This window comes from Aplysia californica, unplaced genomic scaffold, assembly GCF_000002075.1.
Source record: "Aplysia californica isolate F4 #8 unplaced genomic scaffold, AplCal3.0 scaffold00155, whole genome shotgun sequence".
In the NCBI taxonomy this organism is placed as follows: Eukaryota; Metazoa; Mollusca; class Gastropoda; order Aplysiida; family Aplysiidae; genus Aplysia; species Aplysia californica.
The window spans coordinates 1,027,823-1,051,814 of record NW_004797425.1 but is presented as its reverse complement, the minus strand read 5'-3'; the positions used below and the strand labels follow the sequence as shown (position 1 = coordinate 1,051,814).

At 42.8% G+C, this 23,992-nt stretch overlaps 1 protein-coding gene across 1 annotated transcript in view; it reads right to left on the bottom strand.

Moving 5' to 3' along the window:
- The window catches only part of LOC101857563, a gene marked incomplete in the record, with an annotated part of 64,856 nt that overhangs the window by 12,389 nt on the left and 28,475 nt on the right, over positions 1-23,992 (bottom strand). The window contains 13 exon segments of the mRNA XM_005097489.3: positions 838-1,444; positions 1,744-1,869; positions 2,498-2,629; positions 3,194-3,317; positions 3,896-3,993; positions 5,145-5,346; positions 6,391-6,470; positions 8,307-8,358; positions 8,789-8,908; positions 9,414-9,553; positions 9,924-10,223; positions 12,045-13,542; positions 14,358-23,559. Coding sequence (XP_005097546.2) covers positions 838-1,444; positions 1,744-1,869; positions 2,498-2,629; positions 3,194-3,317; positions 3,896-3,993; positions 5,145-5,346; positions 6,391-6,470; positions 8,307-8,358; positions 8,789-8,908; positions 9,414-9,553; positions 9,924-10,223; positions 12,045-13,542; positions 14,358-23,559 — 12,681 coding nt within the window.

The following is a 23,992-nucleotide window of genomic DNA, read 5'->3' as shown; positions in this document are numbered from 1 at the left end:
TAAAAAGATTTATTTCACTTTAAACGTGTACATACATAGACGTAGAGCAGTATCGGATCAAGGATGCAGGCACTCCTGTACCAATTGCGGTCCCGTTTGCACTTAGTGCCCCTGTAGTCTGTAGTGTGTTTCTTATTTAGAGATAAGCTGAATCAAAATTATAGCCTAGGCTATCTAATCTAGATCTAGATATATCTAAATATGTGTAGATCTAAAAAAAGATTATATCTAGAGATAGATTTTCTAGACCTAGATCTAGATCTAGATTCATTTCCGCAGCAGCCACAACAGCCGTCATGTAAACAAACGGGACCGCAATTGTACAGGACTGTAACAGGAGTGCCGCGATTTCTTTCGCAAAAAACGGCTAGTTCAATTTTCTAATGAACTTTTCAAGTCGCACACCGGCTGCTTCTTTCTCATTCCAGCTCCTTTTATTTTTGCATTCTGAATCAATTTCTCTCGAATTTCCGCCAATTTCAATGACAACTCGGCGCGCTAACGTCCCGATGCTCGATCGACACTGTGTTGCTCACAACAATAAACAATGTGAAACTAGCGCTGGGCCTAGAAGAACGGAAGTAGAAAGCTACGTTTTCGTCTCTCTCCCGGTTCGGTGTTTTCCGCGTGGAAAAAAAAGTATGAAATTTGCGACCAAGAGCCGTCCAGCAGAGGAAGGAGGAAAGTTGCGGGAAAAGCTAGATGTAGCGGAGTTTCCGCTATTTAGCGGGAAAGTGGCAGCTATGAGGACAACAAAGGCTGCTGCGATCGGAACAACAAATCTTCCTTGTTTTTTAACTTCATTCACATAAAATGTAAATGCAATGAAATACTAACCATCATCATCATCCTGAACATCTTCTTGAGTGGAGGAAGAAATGTCTTCATTATCTTCCTCTCCATCTTCCCGAGGTTCGGGGGAGAAAGCCGCATCCACAGGCTCCTCAGCGAAGGTTACCCTGCGCTTGCTCCGTGCCTCCCGGCTGTCCTTGGCTGAGGCGAGGATTGACACCAAGTTTACACCACTTACAGGAAGGGGAACACAGGTGACCTCAGTGGGGGAGGCAACTGGGCCTGGCTCTTCCTGCACAGGCATCGCAGTTGGGGAAGAGCTGACAGCCGGAGTGGAATCTGAGATAGCATCAGCTTCGTTATTGTCCGCTACCTCAGCTGTAGTTGCTGGGGGATCCGCTTCCACTTCCGTTTCCTCTGGGGCACTCACAGAAGGGGTTTCTTCAGTGACTTCTGCGTCTGCGTCACCAGCAGGGGTAAGGGCTGAGGTAGATGCTGCTGGTGGGGTGGTGGAAGTGGGAGGGGGCGGCGGGGGAGGATTTCTGGCAGCAGCAACGGCAGCCACAGCCCACCTCTCTACTGCATCCAGCACTTTGCTCTCCCTTAGGATGGTTTTGTTGGTGATGGGCAAGTTCTTTAGAACAGTCAGAATCTGCGAGTGAAAAAGTCAACACGGTACAGCTTTGTGTTCAAAGTGACTCAAGAAATGGGAAAATTCAGATTATTTCTCATTCACAAAGCAAATCTTTGATATGAATTTTGAAGTCTGTCTTATTGCTATCATTCCTACAAATACATTATCTAAAATTCCACTGACCTCTTCCTATAACATAGTCTGCTGAAACTCATTTCTATTTTTAGCATTCATTTTAAGCCCATAAAAACGGAGAAAAACGACAAAAAAGCCTGCATTAATAAACAAGAAGAAAGTGACGAGCAGTCAGTACACACCACAATCTTGAGTTCCGTCACTTCTTCAGAGCAGTCCGAGGTGCCAATGTCTGTCATCCAGCTCCAAAACAGAGACAGACCATGGTAGTCGAGGAACAGACGCAGACAGGCAGTCTCTCTCGTATCCTACAGAGAAATAGGAGAATTTGAGTGCTGATGTTTCACAGTATAATTATTATATGATAAAGTAGGACCATACAAAACTATTTGGTTATCACAAGGACTCTTTTTGTTTACAGTAAAAAGACTACCAGCACGATATATGGTGTTTTCAGGAATGTTTTCTTTCTTATAATATAAATCTACCAATATATGAAGAGTATTCATGAAAGCTGGTCAGCAAGAAGGGAAGTGGTGATTGTCAAAGTACTCAACAAGGTTGGTAGGTACACAGCAAGACTGGGACATATACATACCATTAACAGCATTATTGAACCATCCACCATTACACCTTGGAGAATCATAGCAGCCACAACAATATAACAGTGTCAGCAGGACTTACGAAAATGAACAAAATGCAACCTGAATAACTCCTTCAAACAAAAACTTTTTTAAAAATATGGCTTAGGAATTACAAGACTGAGCAAGTCATGTATAACTGAACAGTCAAGGAAAGAACTAAACATTTCCAAGTTCACAACAACTGACAAGTTTTTGGTTCTATAACTCCACTTATCAAAATCAGAAAACAACGTCTTTCCTAGATATAATTTTCAAGTCTAATCATGAAGTAAACAAAGGAAAAGGGCTTTACCTGGATGATTTTGAGTAAAGCCATGCGATGCTGCACCTTCTCTGCCCTGACCATGAGTCGACAGAGCTCCAGGACATCCTTCTTGTTCCTCATACCATCTAGAGAGGACAATTTCTCAATGTCCTCCTCAAGCTGTTTGTCACAGAAACAAGAAAGGTAACAATCATGAACTTTTAGCTATTAAAGCTAACAATCAAAAGTTAAAACCCTAACTCCCAGAACTGTAGTGAACAAAAGAACCATAACATTACCTGTATAATTCCAAAATCACTTGTTTCCAATAACGAGTTGTACAATGCAAATAAAAGGGGTTCAATCCGCGGTACTTTGTAGAAGCCTACTACTGACTGTAAAAAAACCCCACATGAATTCTAGACTCACATTTACATCAGTGACCTCTCATTTGAATTCATACAAATTCTCCTTGCTCTCATCTACATCTACATAAATGCAGGTGTACACTAAGACAGATGCGAGTTGCTCATTATATTTATAGTCTTAATTAAGCTAGCACAACAGTTTATGCCAAATACATATTCAAACCAATATTGAAAAAGCATTGGAGAAAAGCAAAAACAATTGAGATCATTAAAAGAAGAAGAATAAAAGAGAGGTTACCAGTTGTTCCCACTTCAGCAATAAGGAATTAATCATCTCAAGGCTAATATTCAAATTACATTGGAACAAGTCACTCACCAGTTCATCTTTGAATATCTCCTTCTTCTTCTTGTCCTTCTTCTTATTCGTTTTCGATGTAGACTTCACAAGTCCGATATACCCTCTACAATTTTCTGATCCACAGTAACACTTCTGGGGCTCTCTGCCATTTCAAATTTGAAAAAGAAAGACACATAGATGAATATCTCTCTCAACCTTGTTAACTTAGCAAAAACAAAAGCAAAGCCTCCATACATTTTGTAAGAATCATAAATCACCCACATTTACCCCTGAACCCTTCAAATGTCACCCAAAAAATAATTCAAAGGAGATGTCTTTAGTTTTTAAAAAAGAACAAGACAATACTCTGACATATAATTTCATAAAATAAAAGGATAAAAACAGCCAAGCTTGATCCCATGAAAAAAATGATAACAAAAGAACATGGTGGAATCAAGGCAAAAAGTTATTTTGCTCTACTTATTACTGAGATTGTGACAAAGAAAACCAGTCAGATTTTATTCCATGTCACAAACTGAAGATAAACTTCACATATAGTGTTCTTTTGCCAAAGGACTACATATATGTCTTGAGAGGTTAGAAAATGTGAACTGCCAAAGTTTTGCTGCTGCAAAGTCTCTATGCACTATTCAAAGTACACTTGCAACATTTCTCTTGCAGCACTAGGAGGATTATAAACAGACAAAATGGGACTCTCTCTCAACCATTGTTACCACGTACCCATAGTGCTCAAACTGGTAGTCAAATGTCAGCTCTTCTCCTTCCTTGATCTCTTTACGGGTGAAGAAACCAACTCGAAGTTCCCCATTGACAGTCCACTGTGAATCAAGAACAGCATCATAAAATTCAAATGAAAGCCACACTCATGAAATCCCTTCAAACATAAAGTACACAGATGAAACAAGAAATAAGTCTAATAATCATAATTTACAAAGAGAAGTCTTACATAAGATACCCCCTTAGAATATGAGATGAATTGGCCAGTTCCATTGAGTGGTGGCATGTGCCAAACATGTGCGCAGAAGGAGGCTTCACTCAACTCACTCTCTGTATTACCACAGACAATGAAGAGATCACAAGGTTAAAACACCTTTTGTAGACTAGTAAGATTGTACTTAACTCATTCACAGCTTTTTTCTCTTTGTGAAAGGATCTTGTCCTTTTTTCAAGATTATATTCCATATAAGATACTAGTGTTTTTTTCTCTTTGTGAAAGCATCTTGTCCTTTTTTCAAGATTATATTCCATATAAGATACTAGTGTTTTTTTTCTTTGTGAAAGCATCTTGTCCTTTTTTCAAGATTATATTCCATATAAGATACTAGTGTTTTTTTCTCTTTGTGAAAGCATCTTGTCCTTTTTTCAAGATTATATTCCATATAAGATACTAGTATTTTTTTCTCTTTGTGAAAGTATCTTGTCTTTTTTCAAGATTGTAAAAAAAATTTTCAATATCAATATGTTACGATCCAAAAGTACAAATTTTGTAGAATGTATGTAAATAACTACATATTTTTCAATACTTTCCAGTTCTATTCATTTATGGTTATTTTGATGTATCATTTGACAAGGTGTAAACATATTTTGTGAGTTTCACCAAAGATTATTAACTTTTTATTTCAAATTTTATCCCCATCCAAGCAAAATTCTGTTGCATAATCGTCTATTACAGGAACCAAAGTCTAAAAATACACAAAAAAACATTTCAGATGTGTTTTACAAATCATACTGAAAATTTTAGTATATAATATGTTGATATTTATTTGAATTTGTGGCCCCAAAGGCCTTTGAAAAGCGCACTAGTCATCATTTCATTTCGTCCTCCGGAAAAAATTTCGTCCACAAGCCCAAAATAATATGCAGCGAATGAGTTAATAGGTATTGTTTTTTTTTAAAGTTGAAACTTGAACAATTTATTTCTGCTTTGATTATTGACTTAGACTATTAAAAAAAAATCAACAAAACCAACCTTCTGAGTCTCACAGTTGGGATCACAGCTGTGGTTGATGAAGCGTGATATGCTGCCTTTGAGTGTGGCATCCACGACCTCGTCGGCGTTCAGTGCCATGAAGTAGTGGTGGATGAGGTTTGTCTTGGCATACTGACGTGTGCGACGCACAAACTCTTCATAGCCCAGCAACTCACCAACATACTCCATGATGAATGTGCCCCTGGAAGAAGATTAAAGAAGACAATTTAAAAACCCATCTCATAAGAGCATATTGCTATGCCTTGACTCTTATCCTTAACAAGTACTAAACACATGAGCTACGTGTTCCAAACACTGGACCCACAATAGAAAAACAACTAAGACAATGAAAACAAATTTCTTTAATTGCTCTCTAGAATACATATCCCTTAACACTTTTCCTACCACATTTTGCAGCTCGCATATGTGGCCTCGCTGGACCGACAGCCGCAAAATACGTCTCGAGCTGCTCGCCATCTATTCCAATCCACTAAATAAAAAGCACGAAATTCTCGGGCGATCCATGTTTTCGAAATAATAGAAGAGACTTCCTGTTAGGGGACATGAAAGAAAATGTAGCACTGACAGACGATTTTTAGTCATTACAGCGCTTTTTTCTGTCCCCTTCGAAACATAAAAATGAAAAGAAAAGTGCTCCCCTGACTTCAGTATAGATTCTATGTCTCATATTTTCACTTCTATAATAGGCACACATACATAACTTTCAGCATTTTTTTGCATTATTTGAGGCAACATACCTGGGAAGTTTGAATGATGCTATTGTTGTACTTTTTTTAGTTATGACCTTTCAAAGCTGGAAAATTGTCGATTTCATACAACACCTTAGATATCGCATAATCAATTTTAGAAACCTCAAACTAATATAATTGGAATAAATCTTCAATATTGTACCACCATCTGATAGATTATTTTTTAACCTTCAGTTTGATGGGCCATGTGATATGGTCTGTGTGTGTTTAGTTGGATGTTTGTTCGATATTTTCTTTTCATAGGGTAGGGGTGTAAAAATAGGTCAGGGAAAAGCCCTGGGCCAGTGGTGGATTTTGGCCTGGGAGGAAAAGAGTTAACAGTAAGGTGTTGAGATTTTTTAAAAACAACAAATATGCACAAAAAGGCAGAAGATGCAAAACCAGGGGAACCCCTGCAATATCTACCATGAGCAGATGTATAAGAAACTATACTGAAATAACATTGCAATACTAGAAGGTATATTTCTAACACTTACTTCTCAGAGAAATCTTCTTCAGCTCTCAGTCCCCAACCTTTATCCCCTGCCTTGAAAGGCAAAGCATTTGAATACTGTTTCTGAAAATGAAAATTTCACAAGGAAAGCAAGTTATTTTTTTTTTATAGTAGAGGGTTTTACGGCGCTCACAACTGCATACGGTCATATGAGCTCCAAGGGGTGGGTGTCAACAGAGAAGTCTTTACAGGGAATCAGACTTATTCTGCTCACCTCTCTAGCTTCAACAGCACAAGGTCTGCTTCGACTATCAAGGCACCCCGGAAATAGCAAGTCACAAGAGAGTGACAAACATACAAAAAAAGTAGAGGAAATGACAATAGTAAGGATTAAGAAAGAAAAAGCAGCAGTTCCCTGTTGTAGATCAGGCACAGTTATGAGCGTGACATGAATCAGCCCATTTACAATTCTACTGTGCCTAAACGAAAAATGTCCCCCCTTTGGGAATGGCCTAAAGACACTACAGTCAGTGGCACTGCCACGGGGGGTAAAGCAAGTTAGAAAGGAGACAATAATGATAATCAAAACACATTCTTTAAAAAAATTGGGGAACCAATATCAATCTGTGCTACATTGGCAATGTTGTTTTTACAGTCATGACAATACAAAAACTAAACTCTAATTGACTACAAATTAGGCCAAACTTTACCACTCTGAAGAGCCGGATGCTTTTTTTTTTTTGGTAAGTATTTTACGGTGCTTGCAACTGCATAAGTATGATAAGGTCATATGAACACGCGGGACACATCAAACAATTTCACATGGTAGGAAATTTTGAATTTTTACTGGGTGGCGGCCGAAGCCTACTATTATAGACTTTGGACCACCAAGTGATCTTTAACGTGCACAACTTGCACATGGGAACTCCACGATTTTTCGCCCTAATCTGAGAAGGCTACATGTAGATCTTACCTACCATAAGATCAGGGGTGTGGCTGACATACAGCAGTAAGGAGCCAAGGAGTAGCAGTAGAAAGACTGCAGAAAGAATCAGGAGCCCAAAGGAGGGGGCAGAGGAGTGAGGGGGTGGGACTTAACACTAACTTTAAGAATAACATGCACATCATTTCCTGCATTACAGCATGATCATTGTTACCATCATCTCATCATCATCGACTAAACAATTCCACTTTTTCTCGTTGTTTTTCTTGTTTTGTTCTCCTTGAAACATAACAATTTGCACCATTTCAACACATTTTTACGTAACCTACAAATGGTCGCTTTTAAGGACAAGTGGGCCAACCTAGATTTTTGGGGTTTCCAGAAATTTTGACCAACACCAGAAGTGGGCATTGCCCTACCTATAGGAGAAGTTTGGTCTCATTGGTGTGTATATTTGTCCGGTTATAAAGAAAACTCTCCTTGTCTTTTAAAGAAATTGTACAAGGGGCAAAAACTTTACCTTCGATTTTCTCAAAACAGCATTTTTCGGGATAGCCCCCTTGTGCTTAAAAGCGACCAAATATCTGTACCATCAGGACACCGGGGGAAAAAAAGGTGAGGAGGTGGGGGTTGATAGTGGAGACGAAAATAGACGATAGAACATTGTTGGAGAGCAGGAAAAGAGGTGAAAGGAGAAAATTTTGGAGAATAAAATTTTCCGTTGCTATCCGGATTCGAACCTGGGACCCATTGAATGAGAGGCGAACACCTTAACCTATAGACAACGAGGGCCCCCTGTCTGCTTTGACAAAAGAACAGATGCACAGTATTTACATTTTAAAAAACCACAGCACCTGGGAATACCAATTATCCTTGAAACAGTGACAAATGAAAAGTTCGTAATTAAAAGCAGATGATTACAACATTTAAAAAATACCTATATTTCAACCAGAATAAACTCCACAAGCAATTCTTAAAAAGTGAATACACACAAAACCAGTAAAACGAATACTAACCTTCTGAAACCTTTTATTTGTGCAATAGTCCCCACAAGGACAGCGTGATCCACTGTAGATAGAGAATACATGACATTCAACTGACAATGGCAGTTTCACATTCATGCATGAATTTGAACCTTAGACGCATTTCTGAGACAAAGAGATGTATCTTTCGGTCACGAAGTGAGAAAATAAATAAATATAAAATGTTCTGTCATCACATTTCAAGAATTATCCCCCTAACTGAAGTACAGTATTTTAAAAAAGTAAAAACGCAACACCAAGTTACATTATTCCGAAAACATCTCAATTTTACACATCTTCAAACTGGCATTCTTATAACTTACACTACATCTCCTTGTATGGGAAGAACTTGATCCACAGAAAAAAGAAGCCCAGTTTCATTTAAATTTATACGAAATTTACCAGCACTTTCTACTTGTGACATGACCTATGCTAGTACTATACAGAAATCGTTTTTACTAAAAGATATGACTTACCACTCTATCATGAGCATTCTATTCAGACAGTCAGAGCCACAGGGTTCAATGCCCATGGCTCGGTCTTCTCGTGATGTTGTGCAGTCGCATTGCATTCTCTTCATACTCTTTGACCTTTTCCTGTGAGCAAAATGCAGTGTACATACAATGAGTAAAGACAGAACCTTAGTGTCTAGAACGCCATTTAGTAACACTTGTCCAGGTAGCACATAAACCTTTAACTATTACTTCATACACTATCAGTAACCTGCCTGTATCACAGAACAAAACAAACTCCCAATTTTCTGAAAAGATCATGCTGATCAACATCTATTGTGAATTTCAGAAGTTTAGTTTTAGTTTTAGTAAGTGTTTTACGGCACTTGCAACACAATGAGGCCATAAAAGTGCCAAAGATTAGGTGTTATAAGAGAGTAACAAGCACAAAAAAGACGAAGGGGAGATAAAGATGATAGATGTTTGATAGGAAAGAAGAAGCAAACCACACCAGAGCACCCACCAAGCACCCACAACTTCAGAAGTGAATCACTCTTACACAGGGAAATCACACAGCACAAATACCAGCAAAAACCAGAGTTGTTACCAGCGCCCAGATTCTCCACAAATACAGCTTAACTTGACATACCTTTCTGTGAGATGAATATTCTCTGTGATGATTTCAAACTTGGGAAAGTCAGGTCGAGCTATTATACTGGCCAGGTCCCGTTTTTCTTCGTTCTCCTTGTTAGTAACCTCTTCAACTGCTGACGTTTCCACCAGTACCATCTAATATGATGAAAACATATAAATAGCTAGAGTTTATGGCAAGAACATGACAAGTTTCTTATGCCCTCCCATACCAATGCCAGCATTTCGCTCACCTCTTCAGGGATTTTTTTTTTTAATTGGGGCAAACATTGACAAACAAATTACGTTACACCAACCACCTTCTCTAGCTTGAAAAATAAAAAATGATAAAAACGCAGGAACTGTTATTATGAATTAAAAAGATGATATCCTTGACAACGTGAGCCTGAACCAAAGAACAATGATGTAGTCTGGTCGATATTATCTGGCATAACCGGACTTTTCTTTTAAAAGTTTTACATTAATGAAATTGTTACTGGATTTCTGGTACTATTTGAGTATTTCTCACCTTGTCAGTATTGGCTTCCTCTTCCCCTTTCAATCTCTTCTGTGCTGGAGGGGGTGGTGGTGGAGTGCCATCAGCCAGTTTCTGCACCAAGGTTGCTTTAGACCTTGTCCGTCGCGTTTCCCGCGGGGAGGAGTCAGGCGTTGGGCTTGAGGCAGGGCTGGAGGCAGCCACTGAGGTGCGAGTCAGCAGCTGTTTAGCCAGAGGCATGGGAGGGGCAGGCGTCTCTGAGGAGAGGGGAGGGGTGGACGTATCCGCTCCCACAGCTTCTGCCTCGCTGTTCCTGCGCCAACGTGACTTCACCTGGTCAAACAATGTTTCCTTTTCTTTAGTTTGAGTGAAAAGAAGCATATCGACACAATAACTGTCATTTAGTGCTTGGAAAAAGTAAGACACATACAGACAGAAACAACAAAGGAAAAGTAAAAAAAGTAAGACCTACCTGTTGGGCCCTCCAGCCATCCACATCCATTTTCTTGAATGAAGAAATGTGGTACACAGATGTAGAAATAATCACTGAACACATAGCTGCTGTATAAAACCATAGTTAATCTTGAATGCACACAGTATTGCATCCTTTTTTTGAAAATTAACAAATTACAGTTATGCAGTGCTCAATCCATTAAAACTACAAAGGACACAAGTTGTGGTTTTTGAAAATTACGTCATTTCGGTGTCCAAGCCAACATGCCTTACTCTTCTGCTGAGCTGGACTGAAGCCTGAGACTGCTTTCCATGTTATATCAACTTGAGAAGCTATTATAATCCACATTCCAACCATCCATCTCAAAAAGCCTTTTGAAGACATATGGAAGAAAAGCAGTGGCACAGGAGAGCAATCATGTTATGCTGTCAATGAAGCTTGTGCATCACAGCCAATCATGAAAGAAGGGATAGAATTTCATTAAAACAATCATTCACAGTAAACTAGTTTTATTACCCACACGCATAATTAAAAAGAAGCCTTCCTCCTCAGAAACCATGTCTGAGAGACAAATTGAAAAAGCATCAATATCAATGATCAAGTGAGTAATACTCATGACGTGAGGTTGACATAACAGCATACTGGAGGAATACAAAGTATTGGCTCAGAACCCCTGACACAGTAAACTGAAATTTAAAAATAGTAAATAAAAACAACAGCTGAGGGAGTCTGAGTCTGAATTGAAGGAGACACAAGGGTCATTAAGAACTGGAAATGAACAAGATTCTTGTTTGTGTCCCAAGCCCTGCTTTACTGGACACAAACAGGCGACTTCAAAGGCAGCCAATACTGAGATATTTCTGTAGTATATTGTTGTACATGTTTACAGGATCTTTTAGTATTAAAGAAATCTGGACGAAAACAATAATAGGCCTACAAAGGAAAGGTGTTACCCCTAAATTCAAGGAGGGCATGACATTTTTGAGAGGTGCTTCACCAGTTGGGAGAATTAAGCCCTCAATCAGGGGTTAGCACTGGGCGAGGGGTGACCACTCCCGACCCAGCAGGTCCCTTGTGAAAGATAGGGAACGGCCACTGTAATGGTGGTTAACTGTAAATATGTAACTAGCTGGGTACCCGTTCGATGAACAGACTCAAAAGAATCGATCCTCAAGTCAATGGGGAACCAGTGTGCGCTGCTTGTGAACAGAAGCCTCACTTCTGTACAATGGCAAAAGACGGACTTTTCCAAGTTTAAATCTAAATGAAACTGATAAAAAACTGAAAATTAAACTACTGTGACTTCAGACTCCTTAATATAACTGCACCCTTTAAATGATTCTGAACTACCGTTAATTTTTTCAAATTCGAAAGTTAAGTGGTACGGAAGTTTTAGGTGACCGAAGTGACGAACTTTCACATACAATATATATATATATATATCATAGATTTATAAGCAACCCCGGGACCAACAGTAATTACCAATACAAATTACTGTTTAATGGCGCTCTGAAACCCTTTTTACAGAAACTGTAAAAAGATATAAAATATATTAGCAAGCTGAAGAATGTTCCTTTCTGCAAAAAATCCCCCCCCCCCCCCCCTACATGGCAAATCCAAATTAGGTGATTAGGTGATCAACAACTTCTTCAAATCTATCTCTTGGACATTAAGAACCAAGTTACCAGTAAGGAACTCACTTTGAGAGGCTTGTGGACTGTATCTGTGCCAGAGTCACTGCCAGTGTCCCCTGTACTGTCCTCAACACCAGACGAAGACACGGTTGACTCGTTCACAGCCTCAACCACTTTACTTTCAGCCCGCACAGATGGCTTCTGCTTGACAGAGCTATCCTTGTCAGAAACATCTACTGGTTCGGCTAGACTAGATGTCTCAAAGGATGGCTCCTCTGTAAGAGGGGCTCCCCAGCGAGTGGACCTGCGTCGCCCAGACCGAGGTGTCGACGAGTCAATAGCCGGCGAACTAGAAGTGGACGGCACAGCTTTAAGCACTGGACTCCCATGAGCAGGAGAAGAGCTGCTGGTCACAGAAGGTACACTGAACACTGGCTTTTTGCTGACCTTCGGATCAGACTGAGGGACAGGAGAAAAGAAATGAGAGCTTCCAAATGAGTTTGGAGGTGTGCCTGGGACAGGCAGGAGAGGGGTTTTGAGAAGGGGTCCTCGAGCCTGAGGGGAAGGAATGCCAGCGCCTGGGGTCATTTCAAAGGTCACTTGGGTGGAGTTGCTGCCCCCAGGGGCAGAAAACTGAGAGTGTGTTTCTTTGGGGAAGCTTGGGGGGCCTCCGGGTGTTCCACTAAAATGTCCCGATTGCTGGGAGAGCTGGTTGCTTAACAAAGTCAGAGATGAGACTAAGGATGATGAAAGTGATGCACTGTGGGGAGCTGGAGCAGCAGAATAAGGCTGTTGGTCTGTACTGGTGTGAATGAGTGGGCTGCCTGGTGCCATTGGAGCCACGGGGGGTAGCTGGTTAGGCTGGTACATGTCTTGGGGTTGCTGTTGACCCTGGTATTGAGAAATGGGTGGTGGCTGAGGGGGGTACACATGCATGTGTTGCTGCTGTTGCTGGAGATGCTGTGGCTGCTGAGGATGGTGCGGCGGCTGCTGGCTGTGGAACGGATACTGCTGGTGCTCCGACACCTGCGGAGGATACATCTGGGCCTGGTCTTGTGAGGGTATCTCCTGGTGCAGTCCAGACTGAGGCCAGGACGGTTGAGTGCTGCCATACAGTTGGGGGTCATAGGACCCAGAATACTGAGAGCTATAGGCTGCATCCTGACCGGGGTACGCTCCCACCATGTCTGTCCCCGTTGCCTGGACTTGTGGAGTTGGGTGGACTGGATACAAGGACGGGTCGGCGGGGTAGTTGGGGTCACCCTGATAAGCTTGCACAGGCTCGCCTGGGTATGGAATCATACTAGCATCAGAAATGTAGGACAGAGAAGAACTCGATGCAGATGAGCCAATTGCTGCCACCTTAAAAAGATCATCCTGGGCTCCCGTCTTGCCTGAGCCTGACTTTGAATCCAGTTTCTTGAACTCATCCAGGAGTTCATCCTTGAAAGACTTGCCCTCTTTCCTGCGGGAGCTTGGTCCCCTGCTATCGCGATTTTTCCTATCTCTATCACGACTTGGGCTGCGACTTTGGCTTCTATCTCGACTACGGTTCCTCTCATACCTGCAAAAGTTCAAATTAAAAAAGTTTAACTTAACATCAACAAGGCTCAAAGGCTCAAAATCAGACATAGGTAGAAGACTAAAAATAAAGCAGCCTGTAGAAATGCCCCTTCACTGCAACAGTCAACAGGAAAAAGTCATCCGTACCAAAATGTGTATCCATGAAAATTGGAAAAGTCGGAGCAACGACAAGATATCTATGTCACATTAATTCAATTATCGGTTCTCAAAGCTAAGCATATCTGCTTGAAACATGGTAACATGCCTTATTTATGCAATTTGTAACAGGGACATGCAATTTGCATAACATTAATTTTTTTTTAAATTTGAAAGCTGAGCCTGTAAGTAATCCCCCCCCCCCTCCCCTATAAATCAGGGAGCCTCAAGGACAGAATTATTTCATGGGTAGTTCAGTTCAGTTTTTGAAATATCATATAATCAATGCAGTAGTTCAGAACACAGATTTGTACACAGAAGTTCAGATCACAGATTCGTTTTAAGTAAAAGTTTTACTACACTTGTAACACAATTACGTCATGTAAGTTCAAGACAGTAACAAATAAGGAGAGAGAAGAACTATAGATGTTTGATAGGAGAGAAGGAACAAACCATATCAGAGCACCCGCCAACCACCCATGATCACAGAATTGTTCAAATAGCAAGATTTTATTAAATCACTACCTAACAAAAGCAAAAAAAGGTAAAGTGCAAGAAAAAATAGAGCAATAACGAGATGGAAGTGAAAGAACATGAAAAAAGACAACTGAGTTGAAATACAGACAACTAAAGTTGAAATAACAAAAACACTCCTCTCACCTGTCCCAGCTGCGTTCTCTCTTGCGGGGTGGGCTGGAGCTGCGGCTTCTTTCTCTTGATCGTCGACTTCGTTTTAAGCCACCGCGGCTAGACTTGCTGCCACGATCCCTCTCACGGCTGCGATCACGATCACCCCGTCCTGATCTTTCACGGCTCCTGTCCCGTTCACGACTTCTGTCACGTTCAAAGCGGCGACCCCTACGAGAATCTTCCTCATCTTCATCATAACGCCTCCTCTTTCTGTCGTCATCCCTGTTCTCACGACTTTTTCTTCTGCTATCCTCCTCCCTTCCTCTACCAGACTTATCATCATAATCCTCTTCATCATTTCTTTTTCGTCTTCTTGTTCGACTGTAGTCTTCATCATCTCCCCTTCTTCTTTCGGACTTCTTCTCTGAATAGCTGTCACCTTTTTCATCTTCTCTTCGCTTTTTACCATAGTATGACCCATCATCCTTTTCTTTCTTTATTTTCACTAGTCCTCTCTCCTCCTCTGCAACATCACCTCTCCTGCTACTTCTCTGCTCTTCATCATTGTCATCTCCATCATTGTACTTCTTTTTCTTATCGTCAGCCCTCCTACGATCTTTATCATCACCTCTCTTTCTCCCATCATCTCGGCTATCATCCCTGTTCCTGTGACGATCTCGCGACCTCTCTTTGCTGTCCCTGGAGTCATCCCTGTCTGCAGTCTCTTTCTCTGGTACGGCTTCCTTCCCTTTGCTCTCCCCAGCAGTGAACTCTGGCCAAGCAGTACTTGAGCTTTCTTCCTGTTTCCTAGAGCTTGTGATCACCTGCACTGGGAAAGCCTCCACATCAACTACTGTAGTACCTTTTGACCCATGACTGTTTACCTCAGTTCCAGAAGATGCTTCTGCTGAACCACTCACACTATGCAACGAATCCAACAAGAAAGCAGTCTCATCTACTTTACTTCTAGAGACAGCACCTGTTGACACTTCAACCTCGGACGCCCTTGCAGCATGATCAGAAGATAAAAGCTGCTCCTGCTCTTCCTCTCTGTTAGTTTTCTGAAGTGTCTCCCCATCTGAAAATATATCAGCCAGCGTGTCACCAGCTGACCCATCATCACTGCCTTCATCTTCAAAGCCTGGAACCACAGTTTTCTGTACAGCTGACTTGCTCTTCAGCACTATGTGAATTTTAGAAGCGGAGGAGCCCTGTTGACTTTGGTTGCCTTTCATATCTTCATCTTTGTCCCCAGAACTTTTTTTCATCTTGTTACCAAAACTGATTTGAGACAGTTTCTGTTTTAATGGAAAGGACAACTGAGAGGCCGGACGCTCTGGTGGGACCGTTGGTAATGGGCCAATGGACAAAGGTGACTGAATGCTTGTCACCTTCGGTAGCAAACCTATGGCCAAAGGGGACTGATAAACTTTTTTATTCTTTTCTGCAGTGTTTGGCGTTTGACTCTTTGCTGCCGTAGAAGAAAGAGTCACATCCTCCTCTGGGGCCGGAAGAGGTGGTTGGACAGGTGGTGGTGGAGCTGGGCTTTCGGGTAAGGGTGGGGCAGAAGTAACAGCCGGCTGCACCGGGAGTGGAGGTTGTGACAGTTGCTCAGTTAATATATTCCCTGAGGGGGCAGGGGGAGCAGGGGTCTGAGTCATTGGTGGCTTTGCTTCGACACCTGGCAATGGTATACTGTCAGTGTCAATGTCATAGAGAGTAGATGAGGCTTCCATCACCTCTGCCTGTCTCTCCACCTGGTTAATGGTGAGCACTAGGCCTGGTTTTGGAACATTCAAAACTTTTCCACCATCACGAGCTGTACCCTCGTCTTTAGTGGTTGACAGCTCTGTTTTCTCGTCTATAGTATGACTCTCAGTGTTCATATCTTTCAAGGAGTCACTAGACTTCTTTGGATCTTTCTCCACAGTTCTGATTTCATCAACAAGCCCAGACTTTATCTGGAACGGTTCAACAGGTACCCCACTTAGTGTGGCAATATCAGGGCTGTCTTTTTTACAGTCCTCAGAAAGCGACAGAGACTGTTCCTTCAAAATAGCACTCAACCTCTCTGTGGATGTGCTTGTAACCTCTACAGTCTTGCCTTGTGGATTACTTATTACTTCTTTAGACAGCGTCTTCACAGCAGGCTTTATTCCCAGTGACTGAAGAACTGATGGGTCTTCAATCTTGGGCTGAGACAGAATAGATGTGAACTTAGGCCGCTTACTACCAGTTGAGATACTGACTGCTGGTTTCAATGGTACCACAGCAGACTTGGTTGAGACTAAGCTCTGCTGTGACTTTGATACTGTAGAGGTATCTCCCGTCGTCACTGATGGAGTGTCAATGCTGACCATGCCAGGCCCTCCCCATACAGGGGGGACAGTGGCTGGGGTGTGCAGGCTGGGAACAGACACAGTGGGTGGCGGCACAACCACTCCCGTGACCCCAGCAGCAGGACCCTGATGGAAGCGAGACACGCGGAACCTGACTGGGGCGGCAGCAGCTGGTGCAGATGTTGTGCCCATTGACTGGATCACAGCAGGGCTTACACCTGTCACCTGTCCTTGGGTAGTAGGAATAAGATCAGAAACTGCCGATACTGATGGGGGAGCTGGTACTACAGCAGCACCGATGGGCTGACCAGGTGGAGGAACTGAGGCTGCCTGAGCACCCCAGTTGACTGGTTCAGAAGTGCTCAACAACCCAGTGCTTTGAGATCCAACAGGAAGGCTTGGCACACCTGGGGCTACAGTCACTGCAGACTGCAGGAGAGGGGGAGGCACAGGCTGGGGAACGGTGGACGCTGGAATAGTTCCCACACCTGAGAACTTAACCCCTGGGGCTGGAACCGGGACGACCGGAGGGGGCACAAGGCCTGGGGTCTGGATCCCTATAGAACTTGGGGCAGGCACCTGGCCTGGAACTTGAACTCCCCCAACAACGAGTGGAGGGGGCACTGGGGCTGGAGTCTGCCCCATCAATGGGGCTATCCCACGGACAGCTGGAGGGGGGACAGGTTTCGGGACACCTGTCAATGGGAACATCACTGGAGCCACGGGCTGTGGGAATGTCTGCAGCCCTGCAGAGCCAGTCCCTATCACTGGTGGGAACACACCAGCTACCCCTTGTAGCAAAGCAGATGGACCACCTAATACCGATGCACTAGACAATCCAGCAGTTTTCACAGCTTGTTGTAAAAGAGCTGCAGTAGAGACCTGTACATCACTTGACAATGGAGTGTGTCCCTTTTCCTCTTTGTCCTCTTGTCCTGGGGCAAACTTCAATGGTTTATGCTCTATACTTGGACCAGTACCATCTAAATCTTCCATGGAAGGAAAGGAAGGTGAATACGGCTCCTCTACATCTGACTGAGATGGTGAATAAGGTTCATTTCCCCTATCAAGGGCTACACATTCTTCCTCTCCTTCTTTACTACTTTTATCTAATTTCACATTCACATGTACATTGTCTTTCACATCAACACTCAAAGAACTATCTTTTTCTGCATCTATACATTGGTCCTTTAAAATATCATCTTTCATTTCTACGTCTTTGTGCATTTCTCTCTTCATGCCAACATCTTTTTCCCCCATCCCCATCTGAGTGGTGACTGTTGTTTCAGTTAATTTTGCCTCTTCTAAAACATGTCCTTTCACTTCTTTTACAGTTCTACTTTCTTTTATCTCTACTATCACTGCATCTGTTTTGCCATATCTTTCTTTCAGCACTCCTGTATCTGCCTTGCCTTGCATCTCTGTGGACCTCACATCATCAGTCCCACTTGGCGTTTCTCGCGTCTTCTCATTACTAGCAGTATTCTGGAGAAGAGATGCTGACATCTTCTCTCCCTCTTTCTGACCCTCCTCATCAGAGCTTTCACTGTCATAATCCAAAGCCAGCCCAAGAGGGTGTTTGGACTTTTTTAGTTTCTCCTCCTCCTCAAGCAAAGCCTGGGGTTTTTTGTTCTCACCCTCCATCTCCCACAATGGAACATACTTGAACTTCAGCTTCTTGGGTGGGGAGTCCTCTTCCTTAACAGCTTCTTCAGTTTTCATGTCGGAAGAGTTTGGCACCTTGGAATCTTCATGATCACTTAACAAGCTAACCTCCTCCGTATCCTCTTCCTGTGGCTGGCAGAGATCCTCCAACGGAACAGATAAATTTGTCTTAGCCTCAGATTTGGACACGAGAAGGTCTGGTACTCCACTGGCCTCTAAATACACTTTTTCCTTCGTGGCACTACTTTCCTCATCAATTGTCTTTGATGTTAAATTCTTTGAAACCACCTCTGGCTCATCAAAACCCTCCTTCACAGCAGCTGATTTTTCTACGTTCTTTAGATTATTTTCCAAGTTACTATTATTTGGATTGTCTGCAGCTTTGGCCACATTTTCCTGCTCCACAACACATACACGGCTCTCTGAGGTTTGTTTGGTCTCTTCTACATCCAGTAGACTAATGGCTGATTTCTTCTCCACCACACTGTCATCATCATCCAGTATACTTGTGGCAACCACAGGCTTCAGTTTCTTACTGCTTCCAAAAAAGGAAAATTTGATCTGTCTCTCTTTTCCAGAGGGATTAACAGCCAAGTTTGAACGTTTCTCCACCTGTGAAACATTAGTAGGTGTCTTCACAGCCAAGCTCACGGCTGAACTTTTGTTGGCTATATCTTTTTCCTGCTCGTTTTCAGGCCTAATGATGACAGAGCCTTCGTTCTTTTCCTTAACATCTTCGCATCTTTCCTCTTCATCTGAAATATCCATAGGGGCATCTTCGAGGTTATCTACAAGACCATCATTTGGCGCAGAAGATTGCTGAACTTCCTTACTCTTTGTGTCTACAGATGTCTCACCAGGCAAAGGAATTTCTCCAGGTATAGGTATGGAAGCAATGTCAATGGCACTCACTTGATCCTCATCATCCTCCACAACAATTGTTTCTTTGCTTGCCTTCCCCTTTTCTAATATACCAGGCTGAGAACCAATTTCCTGCACATCAGAGTCTCGCGAAGTACTCCTTTGTCTGCGATTTCGCACGGAGCGAGAACTTTCCCTCTCATCACTTTCACTGCCCCATCTACGGCGACGCCTCTCACCAGAGTTGGAGCGATCCCTTCTGTACCTGTCTCTGTCCCGTCTGCCGTAGATATCTGGACTTCTTTGCTTACGATATCTTTCATTTGATCGCGACCTGGATCGCCACCTCCTGTTACGTCTCCGCCGATCTGAGGATAGAGACCTTGACCTATCTCTCCGATCACGCCCACTTCTCTTAGGAGATTTAGACTGAGATCTCTTGGAGACTCTCTTAGTCTCTGATGGGGACCTGGATCTTTCCCTGTTACTTCTTTTTGAACGCTCTACAGACTTTGACCGTGACTTCTCTCTGTTGCTCCTTTTCCGCCTCTCTGGAGACCTTGATTGTCCTCTCTTACTTTTCTTTGAACGTTGCGGGGAGAATGATCGAGACTTTTCTCGGTTCCCACGTCTTGATCGTCCAGGAGACAGTGACTTTGACCGTGACTTGGCCCTATTACTCCTTTTTGATTTTTCTGAAGACTTTGACCTGTCTGATGACTTCGACCTCTCTCGCCTTTCTCTGCTTCTCTGAGAAGATTTTGAGTCTGATCGTTCACTCCGATCTTTTGAAAGAGATCTCACCCTTTCCTTCTGTACTAATTCTTCAACTCTGGTTTTAGAGTGCAATTCCTTTGCCTTAACAATCGAACCTTCTTTTTCAGTAAGGTTGGTTTTATCTCCACTTAAGCCTGAATCAACCCCAACATCAACAATTATATCATTCACCTCAGCTTCCTGATTGTTCTCTGCTTTTTGCTCAACATGTGGCTTCTCATCTGAGACCTCTGTGCCGATAATAACAGCATTGTCAGTTGAACATTCTACTTGGTCTTTTTCCTCAGTTTCTCTATCTACTTTTTTATTAGGAGGCAACAAAATATTTGAATCTTGCTGTTTATCTACGGAGGGAATCTCTTTTTTATCACCCTCCACTTCACTTGGACTAGGTGAATTAAATACTTTCTCTTCTTCTGTCTTTAACTTCTCAACATCTGTCTTCTCATCTACTTCTATTTTTTCTTTGGCTTTGGAATCAACCTCAGTTTCAGGCACACTCTCTGGCTTCTCCTCTTGTGAGGCATCTGTCACCATTTTTTCACTATAACCCTTCAGATAATCCACTATCTTACTTGTTCCTCCAGATTTCTTGACCGAATGAACTTTTTCCTCTTCACTGATCTCCTTGGTCTCACTCTTGACTTCAAGACTTTTGCTTTCCTCCATTTTCTCTTGCTCTTCTCTCTCTTCAGTATCTTGCACCATCTCTTTATCACCTTCGAGGTTTTTCTGAGACTCCTCCCCACTTTCCTCCTGCTTCTTTTTCTTCTTCTTTGCTTTCTTCTCCGACTTGCTCTTTACCTTGTGCTTTTTCTTCTCTTTCTGTTTCTTCAGCTCATGAGTTACCTCCTCCTCATTGCTACTGCTCTCTCGCACTTTACCCACTCGCATCCCACCCACGCGACCCCCCCACTCCATCCCGCCTGAACGGGAGCTACGTTCAACCTCGACAGGTGCAACAACTCGTTCAAACCTCCGCACAGGCTCAACATACTCAGACGCATCATGAAATCTTGACCTCCTCCCACCTCCCAGCCTCTGCTGTTCCTCTTCTTCCTCATCAAGCTCCCATTTACTCTTGCCAGGAAGGGCGGAAACATCAACCAAGACCTGCTCTGGTGGAAGCGCCGGCTCAAACACCTGCTTGGGGATCAGCTGATGGGAGGGCTTTCCTTCAGATTCTGGAACAACTCTAGCCTCAGAACCACCCCCGTTATCATCTCTCATGTCCACATCAGCACAAGAACCTTGTCTGCTTGCACTTGCCTTTTCGGGGACCTGCTCAGGGGATACCTCTTCTCTGTGTCGACTTTTCCGTGAATGTGCTTTTGACCCTCCATCATCTTTCTCTTCCTCAGAGGAAGATGACCTTCTTTTTGCTTTGTCTTTCTTCTTAAGTTTTCTTTCCTTTTCATCAACAACTGCATCATTCATCGCTTTACCTTCTACAGGTGACTTTTCTCTCCTTCTTCCCATTTTCTCACGTTCCTTTTCCCCATCACGAGACTGACTTCTAAGTGAAAGACGTTTTGACTCTCTGGAGACATTCTCTTCCTCTGATGAAGAAGAAGAGTCGTGTCTTGATTTTGACTTTTCCCCCATTTTCCCCCCCTTTTTATCAGTAACTAAATCATTTCCTTCTTTTCTTTCCTCTGGAGAGTTCTTATGTTTTACTTTCTCCAATTCTTTCTTCTCGCCTCGAGCCTGACCTCTAAGAGAACGTCGTTTTGACTCCTCGTTGTCTTCCTCTTCTTCAGTTGAGGATGAGTGCCTTTTTGTTTTGTCTCTTCTATGCAGTTTTTTGTCCTTTTTATCAGAACATGCTTTGTCAACCATTTTACTTTCCTCTGCAGGTAGTTCTTTCTGTTGTTTCACTCTCACCTGGTCTTGAGCCTGAGCAATACTTTCATGAGAATCTTTATCATTCGGAGAAGACATTTTACTGCTTCCTTTTTTCCTTTCTGAGACTTCCTCCTCCTCCTCCACATTTTTTTTAAAGCCTTCCTCCTTTTTATCACCAGCCTTTACCTCTTCAGAAGGAGTCTGGCCATCATCCTCCTTTTTGTCAACTTTACTTCTGCTATCCTCATTTTCCCCAAGCTTGCTTTCAGCTACTACAAAATCACCTGAATTTCGGGACCTTTGAAGAACAATCTTTTTGACTTGCTTCTCACTTTTACCGTCACCCGATTCATCTACAGTATCTTCTTTCCTCTCAGATTTTTCTTTCTCTTCACTTCCATCACTACTGTCACTTCTTCGGCGACCGCCAGGACTAGATTTTCTTGATCCACCCCTCCCACTTTCTGATTTCCTTGAAACCCTGTCATGAACTGGGCTGACACTTTTGCGCTTTCGTTCTCGACTAGGACTTTTGCTCTGCCTCCGGCTACCTCGAGACCGAGAGCGCTTTGGAGAATCCTCCTGCCGTCTTCTAGAAGACCTCTGCACTGTGTCACTATCAACCCTGTCCTCATCCTCTTCTTTATCTCTCTTGCTCTGTCTGTTAGAACGCCGATTCTTACCGCTGTATTTATCATAATCTTTGCTTTCATCATCACTTACATCTTTCTTGTACCTCGACGAAGATCTTGTTGACTGCCTCCGGGGTCTCTCCTCCTCCTCCCTGTCTCTACTTTCCCTGCGTTTTCTTCTTCCATCATCATCATCTCGGTCGGACTTTTTCTTTTCACTTTTCTCTTCTCTCTTTCTTTGCCTCGTATTGTGCTGAGAAGGAGAGTCAGCTTTGTCTTCCTTGCTACTCCCCCTTTCCAAATCTTTCCTTGTATCTGACCTTTTGCTTCGGCGCTCATCACGGGACAAATCTTGATCAGTTCTACTATCCTGCCCAGCACTCTCCCTATCTGTAACTTCCTGACCTTCCTTGACAGTAACAGAGCTTGTCTCTTTCTCATCTCCTCCCTTTCCTCTCGTGTCTCCATCAATTTTCTCTGATGTCTTGACCTCTTCTCCAGCATTTACAAGAGCACCAAGGGGCTTGTGACCTGAATCGTCTGAGGTAGGTAGTTCTGCCCCAGTTGGAGCAGGGGGCTGAGGGACAAGTCTAGGTGCTGGACTACTTGGTTCAACGATCGGCCCACCACCACCTATACCAGCCGAGCTGAAAACAACCGTCACATTGGTAGGCACTATGTCCGGCCGAAACATGTCATGCTTCTTGGCAACCTTGAATCTCGTGGGTACGTATTCATCTGCCGCCTTTTTCTCCAAAACTTCTACGGCCTCTCCAGGACCTTTGGCATTATCCTCAGCGATTTTCGCCTCTTCCTCATTGTCCTCATCATCAGCCACTTTCAGGGCATTATTGCGGAGGCTCCTTCTCAGCTGGAAAGACACTTTAGACTTGCCACTATTTGGGTCTGTTTTCAGCTTAAATTGCAGAGCGCCTGGTGCAGAAGCAGGCGTTGATGGCGTTAAAGACACAGAAGACGATGACGATGATCTGGTTGTCCTCTGAGGATGTGTGGGCTCCACTGGAAGATCAGGGGGTCCTTGAGACACATCATCATCCAGTCTCTGTGCATGTTCGGCTTCTGGTTCCAACACTGGAGCATCTCTTTCAGAATCTGAAGAAATTGCATCATTGTTCATTAGTAACAGGCCAAACTGGCTTTGTTCACTTGTTCCCTCATTAGTATGTTATGATGAAAATGATTCACTGATGCAATAGACATCAAATGGTTACAATATATCTTCAGTCACCAACTTTGATATGGTAGACAGTTGTTACAGCAGAAAAATGTACCACTTTTCCCTTTTCTGACACCAAAATAGCTCTTTATGTTTGAATTCACAATGCTTAGAGAAAAAAACTTCAAGGAAAGGAATTTTTCATTAAAATACTTGAACAACAAAGGTGCCAGCTGGCAAGCCAAAGCATAGGATTTCTAGTATCTGGTTTCAAGTTCACTCTCTACATCAGTGCCTTTCAGCAAAACACTAAAACTGTGCCCTTCTCTGCAGGTTATATCATTCATCTTTATAGGTTGTTACACCTGT